The sequence below is a fragment of the Myodes glareolus genome, chromosome 18, assembly GCF_982192425.1.
Source record: "Myodes glareolus chromosome 18, mMyoGla1.1, whole genome shotgun sequence".
Classification (NCBI taxonomy): Eukaryota; Metazoa; Chordata; class Mammalia; order Rodentia; family Cricetidae; genus Myodes; species Myodes glareolus.
This window is the reverse complement of record NC_142043.1, coordinates 13748060-13772223: the sequence shown is the minus strand read 5'-3', so window position 1 is coordinate 13772223 and position 24164 is coordinate 13748060. Positions and strand designations below refer to the sequence as shown.

Here is a 24164-nt window from a genome sequence, read left to right as displayed (position 1 = left end):
GGGACCAGAGTTCAGTTCCCAACACCCATATCAAGTGGCTCAGAACCTCTTGGAACTCCAACTCTATCACCCTCTTTTGGCTTTTGTGGGCATCTACACCCATGAATACACACCTACATACACACCCATACACAGACACTGTGGGCGTCTACACCCATGTGTACATGCCTACACACACACACCCATACACAGACACTGTGAGCATCTATACCCATGTGTACACGCTTACACACACATACCTCTACACAGACTGTGGGCACCTACACCCATGAGCACACACCTACACACACACACCCATATACAGACACTATGGACATCTGCACCCATGTGTACACATCTACACACATATCCATACACAGACATTGTGGGCATCTACACCCATGTGTACACACTTACACACACACCCATACACAAACACTGTGGGTGTCTATACCCATGTGTGCACACCTACACACTTATCCATACACAGATACTATGGACATCTATACCCATGTGTACACACCTACACACACCCATACACAGACACTGTGGGCATCTACACCCATGTGTACACACCTATACACACCCATACACAGACACTGTGGGCATCTACACCCATGTGTACACGCCTACACACACAGACATCCATACACAGACACTGTGGGCATCTACACCCATGTGTACACACCCACACAAGACACCCATACACAGACACTGTGGGCATCTACACCCATGTGTACACACCCACACACAGACACCCATACACAGACACTGTGGGCATCTACACCCATGGGTACACACCTATACACAGACACCCATACAAAGACTCAAAAACAAAAATAAAACCATTTTTAAAAAGGTCACATAGCATTTTGGATTCTCATAGTGGATTCTATCACAGTGATCTCATAGAATAATTGCTAGCCGACACGTATATCTGTGATATTTGATAAAATGAGAATGATGGTCCATTGTAAGAGTCTGCAACACTGTTATAGGGAAAATAGATGCAAAATCCAGAAGGCCAGAAGACCAACACAAAGAACAGATAAGTCTACATAATGCTTGTTAATCAAGGGTTTTAAACAAATGGCCCAACCTGTTTATTAAAAGTAAATATTTATTATAGATTTTTATTATCAGTCATTAACCGGTTTCTTTGAAAATGACAAAGTCATGAAAGAAAGTGATTTTTCTCTTTTGATATGTTGCTGGAGCATTTAAAAATGTATTTTCTGTTTACCAGTGAGAGCTCAAATAATATAATAACATGCAGTCCAGCCCTAAAAAGAATCAAGAACGTTCTGTGGCCACTGTTATTGTTACTTCCCAATGAGCTGCCGCTTATTTATTTTAATTATGGGGAAAGAACTCCCAGTTCTGCTCATCATGATGTCTGTTAGCCATACAAATATTTGACGAGTCTGGCGTGATGACTAATGCTGAGTGGCTCTAGACTTGAACTAATAAAGTACGATCTTCCAGGATGCTCTGGATGGAACAGACTCTATCCCATGGGTAAGCATTGCATGGTGAGCTGTTACATGCAAGCATCCCTGTTTAAATACCTCCTGGAGTTCTTTGTGGCTATAGAAGTGCAAACACACAGGCTATACAGTTTATTTTTTTGGTGCTATGGCAAAACACTCAACACTACCATTGAAAAAAGGATGGGTTTATTATGGCTCATGGTTTGAGGGGATCCAGTCCATCGTGGCTAGAAAAGCACAGTGATAGAATGGTGGCCATGGGAGAGAGAGAACACTCACTCCCTTTGCTCTCAGTCAGAAGCAGAGAGAGGTGAATGCTGGTGTTGAGCTCACAGTCTTTTATTGTCCTTACTGAGTTCAGGGTCCTAGGCATACTCTAGCTTGGACTTCTAGTGACTCTCATAAGTCATCCTGTATGTGTACCAAACAAGCAGAAAAAAAATATCTGAAGAGGAACGGTGGAAACAGAAGGACAATTTCCCAGTGTCCTATCATAGCTTAGCTTAGCCTAGCCTGCCTTCAATGTACTCAGGATTTGCGGTGGTTTGAAAGGGAACAGCACTGTTCGGAGGTGTGGCCTTGCTGGAGTAGGTGTGGGCTAATTGTAGGGAGTGTGTCATTGTTACGGCATTTTTTAAGGTCTTATGTATGAAGAAACCATGCCCAGTGAGATAGTTTGCTTCCTCTTGCCTTTGAATCAAGATGTAAGGACTCTCAGATTTGGCACCATGTCTGCCTGTGTGCTGCCTTGCTTCCCACTAGAACAGCAATGGACTAAACCTCTGATCTGTAAGTGAGAAGCCACAATGAAATGGTTTTCTTCATAACAGTGGCCTTGGTCATGGTGTCACCACACAGCAGCAGAAACCCCAACTAAGACAGTAGGCACATTAACCTAGGAGGGAGTAAAACCATTTAAGACAAAGCCTATTTCACAATAACTATCAAATACATCATATAACGTATGGAATGTTGTACTAAAATGAAAATAAAATTATCAGGTGAGTATAGCTTCTTGTCATCATAAAGTCACAAACTCATTTAAGTCAAATGATGTTAAGTTGAAGAACAAATATATTATCGTTACTATGATTACTAAAATTTTCATCTTCCCAGAGTTGTTTAGAGCCTTCCTGTCACTCAGAATGAGGGTCAGAGTGTCCCGCGCTACCGTCTCGCCCGCAAGAACGACGCGGGACACTTAGGATTCTTCTGCAGTAAAGCTTTATGCGTCTTGAGAGGGAGAGCATAAGCTTACATGGCGGAGACCCAGAATGAGGGGAACCCAGCCCTTATAAAGGAAACAGTCCTCGCTTCTGACGTGTCACTCTTGGATTGGTCCGCTGCCCATTATCCCAGATGATGCCTCGGGAGTAGGCAGGGACGCAGCGGTAGAGAGTTACCAAGCACGTGCGCTGGGATTAAAGGCGTGTGCTACATCACCTTGAACTCACAGAGATCTGCCTGTCTCTGCTTCCCAGGCATAGGGGCCAAAGGCGTATACTACCACGCCTTGAGGTCACAGAGGTCAATCTGCCTCTGCCGCCCAGGCATCAGGACTAAAGGCGTGTACCGCCACACCTTGGGGTCACAGAGGTCAATCTCTACCTTTGTTCCTAGAATCAATGGAGAATGTGGTCCGGCCCTCCACATCAGAGTAGGTGTCAGATCCTAGGATGAGCAGTTCCCATATCAAGAAAGAGCCCGCAGTTTGACTCTTGGTTTGAGGTGCTCCCCTCAGACCTCTTGTACAGTTCAGGGCCTGGTCATCCACCTGCACAGCATAGAGAAATGGACCACTTACCCTTATATCATGTACTACGCAATACAGCAGCACCTTCTGGTTTCATTGTCAACGTTCCTAGTGGTGACAGGCCTGCATGTCACAGTGAGGGAGATGATGCTCCACCTGAGGTGGCACCATTTGTACAGTGCTTGCAGCGAGGACATGGACAGTTAAAATATTGCCTTATTTTTCATAAGTTGAGATACTTAGATTCATGGAAACCTGGAAAATAGTTTTAAGATAAACAGTCTAACTCTATACTTAGATGCACATAAATACATGTGCATATATAGATATACATGTACACATACATACATACACATATGTGTATACTCAAGATTGACAGGGACCCAGAGAAAAGTGAATGGTCACCTGCCCCAGGTGTGTCACCTGGATATATACTGGATATTGAGAACTTTGGCTGAAATGCATTTGTTTCTATTTCATGTGCAATGACACATGTATAATATAATATACCCATGTAGAATATAATTTCATGTATAATAACAAATAAAAGCTGCATGGCATTATTTTAAGAGCTCATTAGTCCTCAGTTGCTTCAATTTTATCAAAATATTTCCCTAATATCCTGAGTATTTAATTTTTACACTCCAAAGTATTTGAAAAAAAAAACCTATTCCTGAGGGTTTCAGATATTTTCATGCCTGAAACCATGTATACAACAACACAAATCCAGACTTTTCCCACACCTCTTCAGCTGCCCTCTGAATGCTCCTAATGTCGGGGCTTGGGTTAGAGCTCAGTTGGAAGTGTGCTGAACTAGCAAGTGTTTGCACAAAACCTAGGGTTTGATCCTCACCACAGTGTAACACTGGACATGGAGGCACGTGTCCATAATTCTGCAGTTTTCGGAGCTGGAGGCAAGAGAATCAGAAGTTCAAGGTTATCTTTGGCTACATAGTGAATTCAAGGCCAGCCTGGGCTACAGGATAATCTGTCTCAGAAGAAAGAGGGGGAAAATGTGGAGGGGGAGAAGAATGAGAGGGAAGAGGGAAAGGGAGGGGAGGAGAAAGAAAAGGAAAAGGAAGATGAGAGAGAAGGAACAGGAGGAGGAAAAGTCGGGAAAGGAGAAGGAAGAGGAGAAGGAGACAGAAAAGGAAAGAAAGAACAGAAGGAAGAGGAAGAGAAGGAGGAAGAAGAGTAGGAAAAGAGGAAGCAGGAGGAAGAGAAACGTGCTCTCAGCAGGTGGAATCTCCTTGCTCTCCCACACACACCTGTGAACACATGCAGGGCCCTATTTTAAAATAAAAAAGCGATCACACCATGTTCCTTTGTGACTTGCCTTTTTCTCTGACCATGAACTCCTTCCAGAATAACACATAAAAATATATATCCTTCTGATTTAATAGCTGTACTTTAGTCTATCATATATCTCTATGAGATCATAATCACTGTTCTGCTATTAAGGGACATGATGTTTATACTGTATTGCACTTGAGAATCAAATGATGATATAAGGAAAACTTATATATAGGGTTTATGTAATCATGCATATGGATGATTATTGGCAACGGAATCTTATTCTTCATTATACAAGCAGACATCCTAGGACACAGGATGCTTGGGACAAAAATGAATTAGCTATGATACTTTGGCACTCTTATTTTTCTACAGCTTGTAGGTTTTCTTTGCACTGGAGCTTGTACACAAGAAGTCTGACAATCCACTGTGCTATGCAGTGACGGGCAGCATGAGCTGTCAGCATGACACCTTCATAGAGCCTCATTCACAAACCAACACACATCACATTTCCACAATTTAACCCAGCAAACGAGGGCCCACCATCTGACTGGTCCCTCTGGTAAGGAGGCAGGTGACCTCTGCCGGTATTGGGTGGAGTTTGCCCAGGATAAACACTGTCTGTGACTCTCGGCATGGCTGGCTTCTAACAGATAGGCCAAGTCCTGGAATTTCAATGAATAATTTAACCAGTTCTCTTGTTGCAACTTCAGTGTTTGCTTTCAGCAGCTGGCACCATTGTCTTTTGCAAGCTGGCTCCTCCCCCCGCGGGAGGTATGGAAATTTGGCTGAGATTCACTGACATTTTGAGAACCTACGAGGGCCAGATTATTCTACACAAGAGTGGAGATTTATCTTCTCCCGAACAGGAGTTCTATGAAATCCAGATGTGGAAACACTCACAAGCATTCAACCCCGGGAGATTTCGGTGAACCTGCTCAGATTCAGTAGGCACACGGTGGGCTTGGGAACCCACCTTTCTAAGAAGCTCCCAGGAGTTGATATTTTGAGTAGCGAGACTGAAGGCGGTCTAGAATTCCCTGAACGAAGGGGATACTGCTGTGAGCTCCAGGGAAAGCAAGCTGTCAAGGGACTCAGCTGAGGGGTGGGGGTGGGGTGGGGTTGGGTGTTATGTGTGTATTCATTTTCCTAAGGGAACTGCCAAGCTGAAGGACATTGTATTCTAGCTACAACTGCACTCCATTGAAAGAGAAACTAGTTATGTAATGATTATTGCTCACCCTTTTAGGATGCTGGCAATCACACTATCTTCTCAGAGAACTTCATGTACCATGGGCAACTGTTTCCATCACCAATTAATTACACAATGGGGGTGGGAATGCTGAGACCAATTCAAACCATTTAAACCATTAAAAAGAAATACTTCTCAGGTGAACAGGCAGAGAGAATATCCAGCTACAAGTGCGAGGGAACAAAGGCCCTGGGTAATGATACATGCTCTTAAATCAGATCCTCAGGCCTGGTTTCTTATTGGCCCATGATCTCTCTGATGCTGTGATCTTTGTGTGCCACAACTAGAGAGGATATGCCTGGCCCTGAAGTGTGTCACAAACTGAGAAGAATCAAACAGAATCTGCCTTATGACATAGCAGAAATGAATCCCAGTAATCACATAGTCTAGGCTAACTAGAAAGACACAAGGAGAAACTATGCCTTTTGTTGGCGTTTGCTCTCATCTCCCCTCCTAGCTGTTCAGCAGAACCATCTCTGTATAGAAGTATCTGTGTGGACTTCATGGAAGACCAGTATCATAAATAAAATGTGTAATCACTGAATTATACTCTTTCTCACTGATCCCAGCTGGTGTCTCAGAACTCTCTAGAGCATACATCTGGAAGCTTCTTCAAACACTCAGGAGATGAGGCACACGTTGGAAGTTCTTTGCTGTTCTTTCATCAAAATATCCTTGGAAGGGGCTGGTCTTAGACGTCGGATCTGGGTGCTGTGAAATCTTGAAGGTCATCACAGTATCATATGCTCTAAACATAGCCCAACAATAGCCGGCTTCCTTCCTTAGCCATTCCTTTCAAGTGAAGAGATTTGGGTTTGTCCCAGCTTACAAAGAGCTCAGAGGGCTTGAAGGGCGGGGAGCAGATGGCTGTAGTGTAGTGTACCACAAACTGGTACAATTGCTACACTTGGTCCTCTCAAACAAGATGGAAACATGTATACGTGGTCTGGTTTGATGATGCCCCACTGTTCCAGAAGCCTTTGAACTGGATGATTTCTGTCAGGGCTGCAAGGGCATTTCCACATCCTCTGGCATCCCAGATGGCCCATGGGAGGGATCTACCCTGTGAATGTCTCTACCAGGAGGAGAAACTACACAGTTTCTGTCAGCTTGACACAAACCTATGCACACCTAGGATGAGAGAGACTCAACTGAGGAGTTATTTTCATCAGACGGGCTTGTCTGTGGGGCATGGGGCGTTTTCTTTATTGTTTAATGTTGTGGGAAATTGCAGCCCACTGTGGGTGCTACCATCCTTGGGCAGGTGGGCCTAGGTTGTATAAAACAGGGAAAGAAGTTGGTAAGCAGCATTCCTCTGTGATCTCTGCTTCAATTCCTGCCTCCAGGTTCCTGCGCTGTCTTCCTTTGATGATGACTGTAACCTGTAAGCCAATTAAACCCCCTCCTCCCCTAAGTCAGTGGTAGTCACTATTGACCACAGCAATAGAAAGCAATCTAGAAGAGATGTGCGAACCAGAATAAGGTTTTGTAAAACTTGTGAGATGGAATATGCCGGAAGGAGCATACCAAATTATTAGGTTCACAGAAAGGAGCCAGGAGATGGGGGAACACCCAGCCCTTTTAAACATGGTTTCTGAACTTTGAACTCAGGTCTTCTTGCTTACAAGGCAAGCGTCTTACCAACAGAGCTATTTCCTCAGCTCATTTTGGGGCTTTATCATGGTACTTACAGCTTTTATCGGAGATGTCAGATGGGAACTTTCCAGAACTGCTCACAAATCCCGATCCCACCTGATTTCATCACAGACAAGATCTGTAGCAAACAAGCCCGTGCAGGAGCGGTCCTCACATAGCCCTTGTTTCAGGAGCAAGGGGGCGCAAGCCCAGGCAGACTGAAGCCACAACTCGCTGACGGCACATTTAGCTTGTCGCATGAACAAGACCAGCATGTACCAGCCGGAAATCGGAAGGAGTACAAGAATCTCATAGCTTCGAATAATAACTTTTAGAAATATTGGTGGGGTCTTAGAAAAATCCCCTACTCTGATCCCCTTCCTATTAGATTGTGATGTCCTGGGTGATTGTGTGTTCTGTGTAATTCTTGGAGTAGGCTTATGTTTTTAGTGGGAATACAATGAGTAGGCCATTTCCTGCTTTAGTCTGCCGTTTGGAAAAGGCTCTCCTTTCCTATTTTGCCTGGACGCGAACAAAAGACAGACTCCTGGTCAATTACAGCTCAGCCCTGAGCTTGACCCTGTAACACAGTCAGGTGCAAGTTCAGAGTGAATTCTTTGCAAGGTAGAGGATGAAATGAAGCCGCGTCTCCTCGAGTGAATGCCTGGCTGAGCCTCAGCATCTGGAGTGGAAGGAGTGTCCTCGAAAAGCAGAAGATTCATGATCACTCAAGCCAAGTCTTCAGTGAAAGGGCTGGTTTCGGTTTTCTGTTGTCCTGGGGACTGAGCCTCACTCTAGCCTGCTATGAAAGTACTATGCCCCTGAGTTACAGTCCTCAGACTTCCCCTCTTTTTATGACATGTGTTTGTGTGGTGTGTTTCTGTGTGTGTGTGAGTGTATGTGTGTGTGTGGCACATGTGTGCACGTATGTGCCATATGTAGGGGCAGATAGGCATGCATATGTATGTCTGTAGAGGCCTAATGTCATGTTGGGTGTCTTTCACTTCCTTTATTGAGTGAGGGTCTCTTACTGAACTACCAAACTTGCAGCTTATGCATTCCAGGTAGTCTACCTAGCCACCTTGCCCCAGGGACCCCTCTTGAAAGCTGGGAGTACAGGTAGCCACTGCCTCTACCAGGCTTCCATGTGAGCTTGGGATGATCTTCATGTATGTGTGTGTGTAAAGCAGCTTAGCCACTGAGCCATCTCCTCACATCTCCTCAACTCCCTGCCCCATGTGTCTACATGGCTAAACTCCATAGCGAGAGACTCAAAAGAAAAACACTAAACTAAACAAAACAAAAAAACCAAAACAACAACAACAACAACAACAAAACAAAATAAAAATCAACACTCCCCCCCCACCCCCAAAACTGGCCCCTGGAGATCAGGAAACCTGGAGTAAGAGGGCAGAGAAACACTGTAGGAGTCAGAGGGGATGGGGGCAAACAGGATAGCACGGGGCCATTGAATCAACTAAACAGGGCTCACATGGCTCAGAGACTGAGGCAGCAGGCACGGGACCTGCATGGGTCTGCACCAGGCCCTCTGCATCTATGTTATGGCTGTTAGTTAGGTGATCTTATGAGACCCCCAACAGCAGGACGGGCTTGTCTCTGACTTTTGCCTGCTCTTGAGACTCTTTCCCTCCGATTGGGTTGCCTTGTCCAGGCTTGGTATGAGGGCTTCCCCTTGTCTTATTGTATCTGGTTTTGTATGTCTGTCTGTCTGTCGTCTCTTGGAGACCTGTTCTTATCTTAATAGGAAGTAGAGGGTGGGTATATCTGGGGAGATAGGGAGAAGCTAGGAGGAGTGAAGAGAGGGGAAACTGAGGTTTGGATATAAAAAACTAAAAAGAAAACATTTTTTAAAAATGAAAAGTCATGTGAACTGTTGACTTAGACTGCAAAGTGAAGGAGTGGATTGGAAAGGTGACTCGGCAGGCAGGAGCACTTGCTGCTTTTGCAGAGACTAGCACGGGGTTCCCAGCACCCACGTCATATGATTTGTCACCCGTGCCTGCTCAGGCTGTGGAGGACCACACTATTTGGAGTCATTATGGGGGCAGAGAACACATTTGCACAAAAGCTGGAGAAACTCAAGCCAGTGCAGCCATATGCAATGCCAAGCACTCGAGTTTTTTATGATTGTACCTCTGTGGAAATATTCCTACTTGCTGTGGTCATCCTGGAGTGTAACAGAGACCTGTGACTAGACCCAAGTTCCTAGCCACCAGGCACAGCTCTCAAACGGCGAGCACAGTCACAGGCCAATGTACCCAGTGACACTGCCTTTAGTAAGGGCTTAAATTTGACTTCCTGTAAAATGGAAGAGCCCCACAAAATCCTGTTGCTGGCTCTGCTGCCTAGCCAGAGTACTAAGAGTCTTCAGCCATGTGCACCAAACTGGGCCCTTGATCAGAGTGTCTCTGAATAGTCTAGTGTGTGTCTCTACCCAGGGCCAGTTTGGTAGCAAAGCCTGGGAGTGCAGTGATGGACAAACCGTGTGCCTTTCTCAAGGAAATGGAGCACAGTGCAGACAAGGGGCAAAGGTGGGCACAGTTTGCTGATGGTGGAACCAGGCTGGAGTGGAAACGTGCAAGAGCCCATAAGGGAGGTTTGTGGGTAGCCATGTACTTGATATGGGCCTTGAAGGATAAGAGAAGTTATGCCATTGATGTGGTAGGTAAGACTGACGTCAGGAAGCAGTGACAACATGAACATGGGACCCAAGCTGCATCACACAGTGTGTGCACGCTGAGAACTGTGAGTGGATGATTGTGTGAGAAGCAGAGAGTTCTCTAGTACATGTTCTTCCTCCAGCCTGAGGACCCCACTCTAGACACAAACAAAACCACAGAGAATTGGCTGCTATCTTCGGTGTCCTATGTCTCACGGAGTCCCTCTTCAATCACCATGGGCCTCTAACTCTCTTTGCTACTCTTGGCCAACAAATCTTCTCCCCGTGTCCCCTCTCAGTACCAACAGATCTGGTAGATATGGTAGATAACTCTTCATGGGGTTCTGTAACTTACCCTACTCAAGGTGAGCCTGAATAAACTCCTTCTGTAAGTGTCCTTGGTCATGGTGTTTCTTCACAGCAGCAGAAAGGGAAGGAGAACAGCACAAATGCGGAGCTGGAGGCAGGAGGGAAGTGGAGGGGGAGGCCTGAAGAAAGTGGAGGAAGAGGCAGGAAGGAAGAGGAGGGGGAGGCAGGAGGGAAGTGGAGGGGGAGGCAGGAGAGAAATGGAGGGGGAGGCAGAAGGAAGAGGAGGGGGATGCATGAGGGAAGAGGAGGGGGAGGCAGGAAGTAAGAGGAGGGGGAGGCAGGAAGTAAGAGGAGGGGGAAGCAGGAGGGAAATGGAGGGGGAGGCTGGAGGGAGGTGGAGGGGAAGGCAGGAGGGAAGTGGATGGGGAGGCAGGAGGGAAGAGGAGGGGGAGGCAGGAGGGAAGAGGAGGGGGAGGCAGGAGGGAAGAGGAGGGGGAGGCAGGAGGGAAGTGGAGGAGGAGGCAGGAGGAAGAAGAGTAGTGAGAAGCAATGTCCAAGCAGTGTGATGTCCTGTCCCACCTGTCACTCATGCTGCAGACCCAGAGCTCTGATCCTGCCCCCAGTGGGTTCTTTTAGTTCTTTGTTCATTTGTTTTTCAATAATCTTTTTGCTTGGTTTTGCTGAACATCCCCCACGGAGCAGAAGCTGTCAGTCCCTGGCAATCCTAAGCTGGCAATCCTGAGAGTAAGAATTGATGGTGTCTAAGCCAGGCAAATTAAATCGCACATCCACGAGAGGAGCCCAGACACAGCATTTTCATAAGCATTAGGATGTGAATTTGAAGGGTTGCAAGCATGCTTTATTGACATATTCTTAAATACTGATTTTGCACAGATTTTTCCAGAAAGTCCCAGACATAGGGACTTTTAATAAATCTCATGACTCTGACTTGGTCTCAGTGCCACAAATTTCTATTATGTCATGATTGTGAATTTCAGGTTGAGAATCATTTAACTAAACTCAATTTAGGAGGAAGATGACAGGTTCTGTGGTTTCTCTAACATCTGTCCAGACTATTAAGATTCAATATTCAAAATCAATATCAGGACCAAGGAGAGCAGACAGGAGGATGGCAATAACTGAAGAATCTCAGCTATCCCAGGATCTCAAAGGCCAAACTTAGCAGAAGAAATGGTTCTATGTCAAGGTGTCTTTGTTTGGTATATAAATTCTGGGGTTAGAGATTGAGTCCGTGGGTGTCAGGGAAAGGGTCTCATGACCAGTTTCAGAACTAATTTTGATCCCATTTTGCAATAACAAAACAAAATGTATGTCAAGAGAGCAAAGAGAAACTTCTGAGCATGCTCTAATGACAAGGAAAGCAAGCTTCCTCCATTAGGAACTGGATGACCTTGGGAAGCTCAAGGAAGAAGTCTGCAAATTAAGCCCACATGGAAAGGAGTTCTGTCTGCTTGGCGATGTAGGTTTTTATCACTCTCTTGTTGCCTGTGCTTTGGAAGGTTTCTGAGATGGAGGAATTCCAGTGTGAGCTTTCCTGATCCAAGGACTGAGAGCTATAATCAGGTCTGGTGAACAGCGTGGAGGGCCCTTAAATGTTTGTGACAGCAGTTCCAGGATGTTGAGAAAACACAGACTTCCACTGGGCTTCCCTGATAAAATGCAATAATCGCTCCCTTGACTCTTCAGTTTCACCCTTCTGTCTTCCTGGGTCTCAGTCCCTTCCCATCTTTGGCATCTGAACTCCTTTTAAAGGTGTTTACCTGCAGCATGATTCTCTGGACGGCAGCATAATGGCCTCCCAGAGAGCAAACATATACCTGCTTGTAAATGCACCATCAGCCAACACAGCATAAGCCCCTTCCCGCAGCCTCTCTCCGAGGAAACGTGAAAGTGGCCTAACCGGGGATCATTTCTCTCTGGCCAGTGAACGCTGGCTATGGTTCCTTCTATGCTTGTCCTCTGGATTGAGAGATTGCTCCACCCACAACCCCCTGAGCATCGAGCATTGTCAAGCTTTTGTGCCACTATACAGAGACTTGTTGACTCTTGACTAAGGCCTAGACTTCTCTAAACAAAGACATCTCAGGAGCTCTTCTGTGTGTTTATGATCTATGCTTGACAGCAACTCTAACCATAACGTGAATCTCACGTATATTATCACTTAGTCACATATTCTTTTTCCAAATTTGAACTTAAAGAGAAAGAGAAGGAGGAAGAGGAAGAAGAGAAGGGACAAAAAGGAGGCACAGAAGAGAAGGAGGAAGATGAGCAGAGGGAGGAAGAGGATTTGAAGCTAAACTCAACTGATTCTGCAATGTCTATTTCCCAATAAGGCCCATTCTTAGATTCTAGGTAAAGATTATTTGGGGCAACAGTACTCAGCCTAGCCTACCATGTTTGTGCCCTTTTCCAGCAGAACCCTTTTGAGCAAAGACATCACCCTTAAGGGTTCAGAACCATGTCTGTTTTGAGTCATCATCACCATAAGCTTGCTACCTTTAACCCACTTCTGGCGGACCACAGTGCTGATGAACAGAAAGAAAATGGTCTGTGGGCTGCCAGGGTTGTGAGAGAAAACACCAAAATTTGGACCATTTTCATGGGCTCTTGGCAGTTGTTGCAGTTACTTTTCCTGTTGCCATGACAAAAATCTGATGAAATAGCTTAAAGAAGGAAGGGTTTATTTGGCTCACAGTTTGAGGGCACACAGTCCATCACAGTGGGAGTCAGGTGACTGGAGTGTGACTCCTCCTCTTCTTACATCTTGGTAGGCAGGAAGCAGACAGGAGGTGGGACTGGTCTATAAAACCTGAAGTCTTCCTCTCCAGTGATCCAGCAAGCTCTGTCTCCCAAGGGTTCCACAACCTTCCCAAACAGTGCCATCAGATGGGGGATCAAGTGCTCAACACATGAGTCATGGTGGATATTTGCCATTTAAACCACAGCAGCAACTTTTGTTCATTAGATCTGGATTTAAGACATACACATGTTGAAGCCACATGGACCTAAAAACACAGTACTCCCTGCATTCTGGCCTGGCTAACACGGGTGGACTGGGGGGGCGTGACCATGCCTACTTCAAGGTCATCATTTCACTGCAGAGCCCGTGACTCTGGGAGGAGATAACCTGGCTGAATTTTAGGGTGGAAAGTATTGAGAGCACCAAATCTAGAGGCAGACCACTGGGCTCAGTCCTGGTCTTACCAGGGTGGGAACCTTGGCCAGGTATATGGCTTCTTTGTCCTTCAGCTTCTAATCTGTAAGGGATGGTAAGATGCCATTTCATAGACTGAAGAGCAAATTAATTGGTTGATAATAGATGTAAATCTCTTAGACCCCATGCCTCATTAAATAGACCACCGTTATTGTTATTAACATAGCAGTTATTGTATGGGATCTTATTTTTTTTTTTTTTTGCCAGTCAAGAATTCCTTTCTATAAAATTTGGTAGGTGGGAAGATGGTCAGATAGCTCAGCTGGCCACACTGCCTGTCAAGTCTGACAACCCAAGTTCAACCCTCAGGATCCACATGGTAGGAGAGACTCTGCTTGTTGTAAGTTGCCTTCTGACCTCCACACAGTCACCGTGACATACAGGCATACACATGCAAACAGGCACACAACTAATTGAAAAATAAACAAATAAATTTGCTGGAATAAGGTCTTAGTATGTAGAAGGCTGGCCATGAACTTCCTAGGAAGCCCAGGCTGGCCTTGAACTCTCTACCCTCCTGTTGGGATTTCGGTCAGCACCACACAACCTAGGCAAAGTCTAGTGTTTTCTTTCTCCCTCCTCCAGTTTCTTATCCTCCCATTAGCACAAGAGGAAAACAGATGGTGGTATGGGGATGTGAATTCCAAAGCAAGTTTTAATGCACTCTTTGTCACCTGCATCACAGCTGTCCCTGGGGCGGAGACATGGACTGCTGAGTGCTGTGGGAGGAATTCTCAGGGACTTGATATGATAAAATGCATCTGCACCCACTGTGATGAAGTGGGTCACCATCTCTCTAAATGCATTGTGGTGACTTTTAGTTCTGTGTCAGGTGCCCTCTTCTGGTGGTGGCAGCCCAGGCTGTCTTGGGTACAAGGGATGGGTCTATTTCCAGCAAGGGGGAAAGTGTGACCTAGATAGTGATGGGAACTCTCAGTGTGGTTTAACAGGAAATGCAGTAATAATTCCCAACCAAAGTTGTCAAAGGAGGATGCCCGATCACAGACCAGCTGATTATATGGATGTGTAGAATGTTGTTGTTTCAGACTCTGGTGGCTGCAGAACCTGGTTTTAACCTGATGTCGAGGTTCTGCAGTTTCAAAAGGCTATGATTCTAGAGCATCTCATGTTGGAAACTCCAGTTCTGCATTTATGAGGACCATGCAAGGTACAAGGCATTGCTTTTCACAGATGTTAGGGAAACGGGAATGGATACACTGGGTCTCTGAAGTCCGCGGGGATGAGGCTAGAAGCCCAGAGGCTGTTCAGTACCATCCATGTTCTTTTGTGTTTATTTGTGCCCCGGACCTCAGGCATCTGCCCCTTCTCCTTTTCAGGCTGGAATTGATGGGGAGAGCATTGGCAACTGCCCTTTCTCTCAGCGCCTCTTCATGATCCTCTGGCTGAAAGGCGTCGTGTTCAACGTCACCACTGTGGATCTGAAAAGGTAAAAGACCCTATGTTCATGACAAATACCTAGCGCAAGGAAGATTCAGACGGGATGAGAGAAAGCCAGCTAGTGGCTCCAGGCCATCTCTGATGGGTTCCATCTCATTGCCCAGAACTGTTTCCAGAGACCAGAGGAGGGCACAAAGGAGCTTGAAAAAGCCAGGACCTCCCTTGGGGCTGTGCTCCATTCACTACCCTGATTGGTGAGAATTGATTACCAAGGGAAACAAAGCAAGCAAATGGCCACTTGATGAGTGTCTGTCTCAAAGATGGACACAGGCATCTAAAAACATATTTATTGCAATAGCACAGACATTGCATCTGTGGGACCACTGAGTCTTAGGGGCACTGGAATCCAGACTACTTCTAATCCCTTCTCTTCGCTCTCAGAATCCATAATGTGGGGGTTCTGGAGCAGAGGATTTTATGGGGAGGTCCTAAAAGGAAAGAAACGGCTTAATCATGTCTGTTCCTTTGAGCTTTCGACTATAATCTTATTCATATTTATTTATTGTGCCAAGGCCCAACCTTGGACCCTCATAAATACTATCCAAGTCTTCTACCACAGAGTTATAGTCTTGCTCATCTGACTAGAAGTCTTGCAGCACAACAGGCGTCTTACTCCGCTGGGGCTAACAGTGCCCAGAAAACCTTTCCTACATCCCTCTGCCCACAGTGTGAACGTGTATAAAAGCAGTCTGCTTTAAACAGTTCTCCCAATGTGTCTCACTGCGTCCTATCTGCCTGTAGACTGGTCTACCTCCGGGGCTACTCTGGATCCCAGTAGCTCTTGACTAGGTAGCTTCTTCCATGTCGACAGGCTCTTCCTCCTCGTCTCTTCAGAAGCACAGAATACCCTGTCTCCAGGCTCAACTTCAACCCCAATTCTTCAATAAGGCTTCTGCACCCCATCACTCTCCAGAGTGGCTTCCCCTTTAAACTCACCTAGCTCCTGTCACCTGGGCTTGGGCATAATTGTCATTTAGCATCTCATCCAGTCATAACTTCCACTGTCCCCGTGCTTTATAACCACTGAGGGCTTTCCCGTGTAAAATCGCGCGCTCTGTCATTCACAAGGGAAAGTCCCCGACTCCATATTATACAAAGAAGCTGAGAGAGAGCCGCAGAGATGACCTGCCCCATCCCCCAGCCAGAAATAGGAGGGGATGCTACCAAAATCCTAGTGCCTGTTGTTGGTTTTAGTACACTAAGGGGGCATGTGTCTGCCATGCAGCTAGTGTCAGTAACGAATGAAGAGAAAAGGCTGGAGAGCCGGGGGAGGAGCTTGCTTCCAGAGAGACCAGGTCCTTAGATTCCCACCTGTGGAGTTCACTGCCTTTCCCAGCTGGAGCTCAGGCTGTGGTAGGGAGTCTCTCCAGCATCTTATGGATGCCTCTGTCTCTCACATGATCAGATCTGGTCCTGCGAACGCCTCTCTGAGGAGGGCCTGGCGAGTAGCATCACCTTAGTTTATAGCACTCTCTACACATGCATATATTCTACTTCATCTCTTACTCTAGTACCGCCGTTGATTGGCTGAGTGACCTTGAACTTTCCTGAGCCTCCATTTCTTCATCTTCCCAATGATGATGAAAAAGGAATGCCTTCTTAATCCATAGGAGTGCTGCTGAGGGTTTAAGGAGGTGGGCCCTGTATTCATGTTCGGGATTATACTTGCCCTACTGCCTGAACTTGAAACCTGGTAGCAATGTTACATCTTAACAATGTTTCTGTCCCCGTGCTATTGTCAATCCAAGGAGCAAAAGACAAATTGAGACACATGGAATAATTCACAAATCAGAGGCAATACGTGATTCTGTAAAGTCAACTCCAAGTGTTAATAGGAGGTCTACGCAGAGAGGAGAGCTGTGACTGGCCAGCAATCTCTCTGCAATGCCCAGCTAAGTTTCAGAAGCCAGAGTGGCATGTCCCCAACTTGTCAGAATCCAGCAATCAGCGTGTATCCAGTATCCCAGAAACAAAACCACACAGCCACTTGATCAGCAGATCACTGTATCTTTAAGCCACAGTGACTGCTCAGAAATAAAATGAGTGAGGACTTCCTTCCCTGCCAGCGTCGGTTGCTAAACAGGAGGAACCGGCCAAGAATGTCCTCTCTTTATGTCAGGGGAGGGACACACAGAGTCAACAGAGGCACTAAGTAAATTAGATTTTAAAAATACTTGCAGTCTCAATTGTCTGAGTTCCAAGTGTCACAGAACGAGGCTGGAGAGCAGCCTGTTGGGAGTGACAGGGAGCAGCATGTCATTGAAATTCCTCTTGTCCCCTCCCTAACTGATTAGGCCAGGAATTTGTCTCATTACAGACGCCTCTGCCCCTCTTGTTGACTTCTTACAGTGCCTCCACCTCATATTTTCTACTCCAGTGTCCGCAGGAATGTTGCAAACTCAGAGAACATACAGGGCCATGGATGCTCCCCATGCCCAGAGACTTCGGCCGTCAGCCCCTCTCTCCTTCCTCAGTGCAGCCCTCGGAGTCCGTACTTTCTGTTGCCAAGGCCGCTTCCCTTCCCTCAACCACCCTCACTCTCACCTTTGACCCTGGCAGGAGCATGGCAGAGCACACCACATCACTGGCAGTAACAGGGTCAAGTCCTTCTTGTTGCTGTCGCCAGAGGTACCTCCTCAGTGGCGGTCAGTCCGCTGTCCAGCACAAACAGGGACCACACCAGGCACTACGGAGGGCAGAGACCAGAAAGCTCAGATGGTTCCTTGCTTATTCATGGATGTGTGCTCCACACGTCCCTGTTCTTCTCCAATATTTCTGCCTGCCTCTCTGGATCATGGGGGAACTTCAGTGGAGGTGGTGGGGTTCACTAACACCTGATTACTATGGAGGTGAGCCACATACCCCGAGGGCTTCTTTCTTCCTTGTGTTTGGAATGGGGGAGCTGAGCCCAGGGCTTCACACACACTAGCAAGTGTTTCATTGCACCCCAGCTCCCTCTTTGCGCTTTCTGCCTTGCTATAGCATCTTGCTCAGTTGCACAGACTAAACTGGGTTCACTCTGGAGCCCAGGCTGACCTTGAGCTTGAGATCTTAGCTGGGGTGATGGGTCTGGCTTCTCTCTTCTGAGGGACTGTGTCAGCTAAGTACCCTTCCTCTACAAGGTCTTCCTGGTCCCAGGAACACCAGTGACAAAAGGAACCAGCTTTCCTAAACACATGCTGCATTTACTCAAGTCCTATTAGGAGAATGAAGCTGCAATTCCTTGGAAATTGATCATTTACAATCTGAGGTATCCCCTAAATGCTCCCAAGAGCTTGTTTTAAAAGATTCCATTTCTGATTTTAAATTTACATATATTGAACAGGATTTAAAAAAAAATACTTAACAAAACAACTGCTTTCCAGTAAGATTAAAATCATAATAGTCACATTTTAAGAACAGTTTTGCTCAAATTAAGATTGAAAACAATAAAGGTAAACTATGGTGGATTAACAGGTTACCAGTAGGCGTGCTGCCTACTAATCCCCCACATTAAGTGGAAAGCTCAAAACTTTCATAATTGGGTTGGAGCTTTTATCAATATCAGGCAAACTTTTGATCTCTAATTTCACAGCTAAAATAATTTCTTTTAGTTTAAAATTTTAATTTATATATGGGCGTTTTTACCTCCATTTGTGTCTGCTCAGCTTGTGTGTGCAGTACCTGAAGAGGCCAGAAGAGGGCATCAGTTCCTCTGGAACTGGGATTATAGGCAGTTGTGAGCTACTAGCTGACATGTGGTTATTTGGAACTGAATCCATGTCCTCTGAAAGAGTAGCCAGTGCTCTCAACTTCAGAACCATCTTTTCAGCCCCAAATCCTCCTTTTCTAAATTAAGATGTATATTTGGTTTATGTAGTCATTTGAAATTCATACTTGAAAACTTCTATAAGCCGGGCATGATTCTAAGATTCTTCTGGCACTGATCCTGAGCTGAAAGTCTTGTCTTAGATTCCTAGTTATCTTCTTACCTAGTAATAGTGGGGTCTCTTTGTCTGTTTGATTGATAAAGTTTTGAGACAATGTTCTGTTCTGCATGGTTTCACAGTTGTAGCAGTCCTCCTGCCCCAGCCTTCCATGTGCTGGAACACCAGGAGTGGACAGACCATCAAGCCCAGCTCGTAATCCTGTCTATAGAGTCCTTGGCCACAGTCTGCCTAATGTTTCCCGATCTGTAAAACTGAGTGTAGGTCTGTTGGACCGAACTGCATGGGTATCCACTAGGGCCCAATGGTGAAAGTGAGCAAGACCAAGTTCTTTGAATACCCAGACTCCATTTCATAGTCTTGTTTTTCAACTAATATTTATCTTTCTCATGGATTTCCCACACCAGGGCCTATTTGGAGACAGAAAAAGTATTCTGCGGTGTCTAGAAATATACTGACCAATGCCAGATAGCAATTACTATATATTAAAATTATGTCACTCATAATGGGAGCATATGAACTTGAGTTGATGACTCAAATCCAGCTCCCCAACATATATAGCTTTTGTATTCAAAGATATTTCTTAGGGTCAAAGTAGGATCCAATGTGTTAATTTTTTTTCCTTTGTGGGGGCCAGAAGAGGAAATGAGATCTCTTGGAGCTGGAATTACCAGTGGTTGTAATCTTCCTAAATATGAGAGCTGGGAACCAAACGTGGGTCCTCTGGATAGCCGGATGTGGCCTTAACCACTGAGCCATCTCTCCAGCCCCAGCGTGTTAATTTGTCAAGCCAGGCATTGTGGGTTTCATTAGACCAATTAGTGAAGCAAGCAGCATTTGCAAGTACAGCCCTGCACAGCCAAAGCTGCAAGTTAATTTAGCCAACCACCGTGATTCCCTCCAGATTTCTTTCAGTTGTGCTCGGCTTCATCTTGTGAGGTCCCTCTGCCATTTCCTTCCCCCACCCCCTGAGTTTTCTCTGTCACATCCTAGGCCTGCAGGGCTCTAGCCAGCTTCTACTGTCTTACCCCGAATACCACAAATCTGGTTAGGCTACGGGCATGCTAATTAGCGCCAGACCGGAGGAGTTCAAGTGAAAGGCTTCTCAGACCAGGCCTCCTGCCATCACCTGAATCTCACTCTCTCTACAGAAAGCCAGCGGACCTGCACAACCTCGCTCCTGGCGCGCATCCGCCTTTCCTGACCTTCAATGGGGACGTGAAGACTGACGTCAACAAGATAGAAGAGTTCCTGGAGGAGACCTTGACCCCAGAGAAGTAATAAACTCAGTCTTTGCAGACCTATGCGAGGCGGAGGGTTAGCTGTGGGAGGGCAGGCTCCCAAAGGGGCTGCTTCACTTTGGAGCAGGGCCTCTGTTTTCAGCAGTGTGGAATGCCAGCCTCAAAGTGGGTCCACTAAGGCCCGTTGCTGGACGGTAGTGCCGATCGGTTCCTACACGAAGTGACTTTAGGGACCCTGCGGAGATCACTAACTCTTCCTTACCCATGGGGCTTATTTCCCCAACTCTGTTCGCTGTACCCGGAAAGACTCGAGATGGGCAGACTCCCTCATCTTCAGAGGCCAGATGACGACAAACCAGGAAAGGGACAGCTGGTGCCTGAAACTGCACCAGGAGTCGTAAGTCTGACCAGGTCCCAGATAAGCAGACAAACACTGGCAGGGCCTGCCAGGTGCAGGAGCTGATGACCTCACCGGGTGGGGGGGCGGTGGGCGGGGCATGCAGAGGAGAGAAGAGATGGCAGCGCCTAGGCTCACTGATCGCTGTGGAATCCTGTAATCAGAGATTAAAGCAATCATGCCTCATTGTGAAGCCAGAAAACTGGCACTACTTACAGAACACAGCATGGACTTCGGGGAGCCAAGGGAAGGTCTGGAGCAAACACCTTGGAGATTTGACGGGAAGTCTTACCCTGGGGGCTGGGAAAGGAAGTGGTGCTAAGGGTCGAGGATGTAGCTCTGTCGGCAGGGCGCTTATCGGGCACGTGCGAAGCCCCGGTTCACTCAACCCCCTCGCTACACATGAACCGAGTGTGTTGGCCCATATGCCTGTATCCTCAGCACTCGGGAGGCAGAGTCAGGGAGCTCTGAAGTTATTTTTTGGAGTGCAGGATGTTCAAGACTGGCTGGGGTAGCTGAGATCTTGTCTAAAAACAAAGCATCAGTAACCAATGGGCTGAGATTCGGAATCAGGTAGGGGGAGCTGACTGGTGGCAGGTAAGACAGAAAGAAGGGCCCAGCCGAGGAAGAGGAGGAAGGAGACCGGTAAGGAAAGTGGAGTCCGACAACCAATCGCCCTCTTGTGTTTATTGAATCTGTGCTTACCTGTCAACATATGTAATTCCCATGTTGTGTCAGATACTGGGCTCTCCGGTCCCATCCCCCTCTCACCAGCCCTGGGACCTGGGAGAAGGGGCGTTCCTTACCGTCATTCTCATAGTCGGGCATGGTGGGATAGCCCAAGGCTACCAATGAAGCCTTTCCTGTTGGAAAATTAGTTATGTTTGTTGTGCTCTGATGAAGCCCTAAGTGAGGACACAGTTTCCCCTAAGGATAACTTTTGTCACCATGTAAGGACAGCTTGTTTTCACACGACGGGAAAGCCGCCTGCAGCCCATTGGAGGTGGCTGGGTATAGACTTTCAATAAGAAAATTAGTTCAATCGTCAGTGCAGCCACACACAAAGCCCAGCAGGCCACAGCCAGAAGCCACAGATGTCTCTGGACAGAACACCAGGCAGCTGCTAGGATGGATGTGTCCCGAAAGGGCTGACTGCTCTTTCTTGCTCCCCTGGGACTCAGTCTCATTTGCTGCTTGCACTACTTGAGAATCCCACATGAATTACGGTTTTCAGCAACCTAAGTGGAGTCCAGGCCTTGCCCGGGGAGGTTAATATTGTCTCCTTGGAACCATCCTCCCAGGCAGGAATGTCTACTTCCAACCAGTCTGACAAGGATGATAGGAGGGCATAGGAAGACATGTTCACATGCTCTTGTGCCAAGCTGGTAAGTGGGATAGGCAGCTCGCCCTACCAGGGGACATATGTGTCATCTTGGCCCATGATCCCACGTCTGCTTTTGGCTTCAGGCCTCCTCTGTGAAAGAACATTCCTGACCCCAGACAGTTTGCTGTCCTGGTTCTTCACAGTCAGGTTAGTCAAGACCCCTGGCTCTCATCACCTCAGTCACTGCCCACAAAGGACACAAGGGCTCTGGGAGTATATATTTCATAGATTTTGAAATTCTTCCTGAAGGTCATTAACAAACTCATTGTCTTTTTGTAAATCAGGTTGTAAAGTTTCCACTGTCCTATCAGGACCTAGTAGTGTTGGGCAGGGTCATTCTAGTGTCTCCTGGCTGCTCACTCATGCTGTGGGTGCTGGGCCTGCTGCCTCCCGCCAGGTCCTTTCTGAACTTCAGTTAAGTAGAGGAGGTGTGAGGAAGGACATTCCGGCCATGCTAGTGACCTGTTAGGTTGTAGGTCCTTGAGGTCACTAAATGAACACCTTCAGAGGCCTCCTTAAGTAAGGACCTCAGTGATAAGACCATCAGTAACTACCATCAGTAGTTACTCAGGATGCCGTTCACAGAGAGTATCCTTCTCTGCTTCTGCACCATCAGGTTGGGGCAGGTGCTGCAGTTACCGGCCAGTAAATATCACCAAGCCAATGCCTCAGCTCTGAGCTCAGAATCCTGCCAATCTACCCTCAAGCCACAAGCATACCCAGCTTCCCCACCATCTTGGGCAGGAAGGTGGGTGGCTTGCATCCAGAGGCCGTGGCATAGTGTTGCCTGGCCTTCTGCTTCTCCAGGGGGCAGCAAAACTCTGTTTCCTGATGCTGCAAAGCCGTGAATTTCTTATCGTGTTGCTGTTTGTGAAAACTGCCAGAGAGCCAAGACTTTTCTCCCTTACTTTTGTTTGTTAAAGGAGAGGAAATCACACACAAGTACTCCAGCACTTTAAAAAGGTTACCCTTGTTTCCACAGAGCATTTAGGGTCATGATGAAGCTTCTAAATGAGACTAACATCCTTCCTTTCTGTGGACCGACCCAGTTAATGCTCAGGAAAAAAAGATCTAGGAGCTCACGTAGAGTGATTGTTGAGACAAACCCGGCCCTTACCTGTGGTCTCCATCCCATGGTCAGAGTTTCTAGGATTCAGAACCGAGAAGCATGGTTGCCTAGAAACCAATCACACACCCTGTGTGATTTTAGACAAGGCTCTCTCCCTCCTGTGTGATTATCTTGAAAACGAAGGGGTGACACTATGTCCTCCAAGATCCCTTTCAGCCCTAAATCTGTGACTGTGTGAGTTTTCCGGAGGTCTTTCCTAGAGCTGACTGTTTTAAAATAATCCTAGCGGGGAGAAACTGGATGAGAAGTCAGGGAGTGAAGGCGGCTGTGAGACAGCTCAGCATGTATGTTTGCCTTGCCGGCATGAAGGCGAGAGTTTAGAAACTCACTTAACTGCCTGGTGGGCACAACTGGCTGCCTGTAATTCTGTCCTTGGAAAGCAGAGGCAGGGGATCCCCCCAGAGCAAGCTGGTTAGATTAGCCATATTGAGGTGCTCTGGTTTGACTGAGAGACCCCTGCCTCAACCAATGAGAATAAGATGGAAATGCAGTGTGATGGAGAATGATTCCAGACAGCAACCTTGGGCTCCCATATGCATGCACACACATACCCCCTACACTCTTCCCACATCACACGTTAAAAACATGAGTACACACATGCACACACTAACAACTGAAGAAGGAAAGCATAGAATCCAGGAGAAAACAAAAACCAGCTGGCTACATGGTGCACCATCCATCCCATCAGTCAGCTGGTTACATGTTGTGCCATGGCAGGTAGCAGGCATGCACTGAGTGTTACCATGGATCGAAATCAAGGCATCACAAGTGCAATGTTTTATTAAAAGTGTGTACAGACCTCCTGAAGCAGTAGAGCAGAGCCATGTTCTCCCCTCCCTCTGAGGGGTGGACACAGTTTCAGACGCTCCCACAGGATGCTGCTGCACGCCTTGAACGTGAGCTCTGGAGTCTCTTACATGGCTTCAGGTCTGTGATGCCACATACAGTAACATGAGGTGCAGTGACATAAGAGGACAAGGGCATTTGCCGCTGAAGCAGTCTC

At 46.8% G+C, this 24164-nt stretch overlaps 1 protein-coding gene across 2 annotated transcripts in view; it reads left to right on the top strand.

Moving 5' to 3' along the window:
* The window catches only part of Clic5 (CLIC family member 5), a 156394-nt gene that overhangs the window by 86591 nt on the left and 45639 nt on the right, over nt 1-24164 (top strand). For both annotated transcript variants that reach the window (XM_048445221.3, XM_048445222.3), the window contains exons 2-3: nt 14964-15073; nt 20162-20287. In XM_048445221.3, the coding sequence (XP_048301178.3) occupies nt 14964-15073; nt 20162-20287 (236 nt within the window). The remainder of the gene's footprint in view (nt 1-14963; nt 15074-20161; nt 20288-24164) is intronic.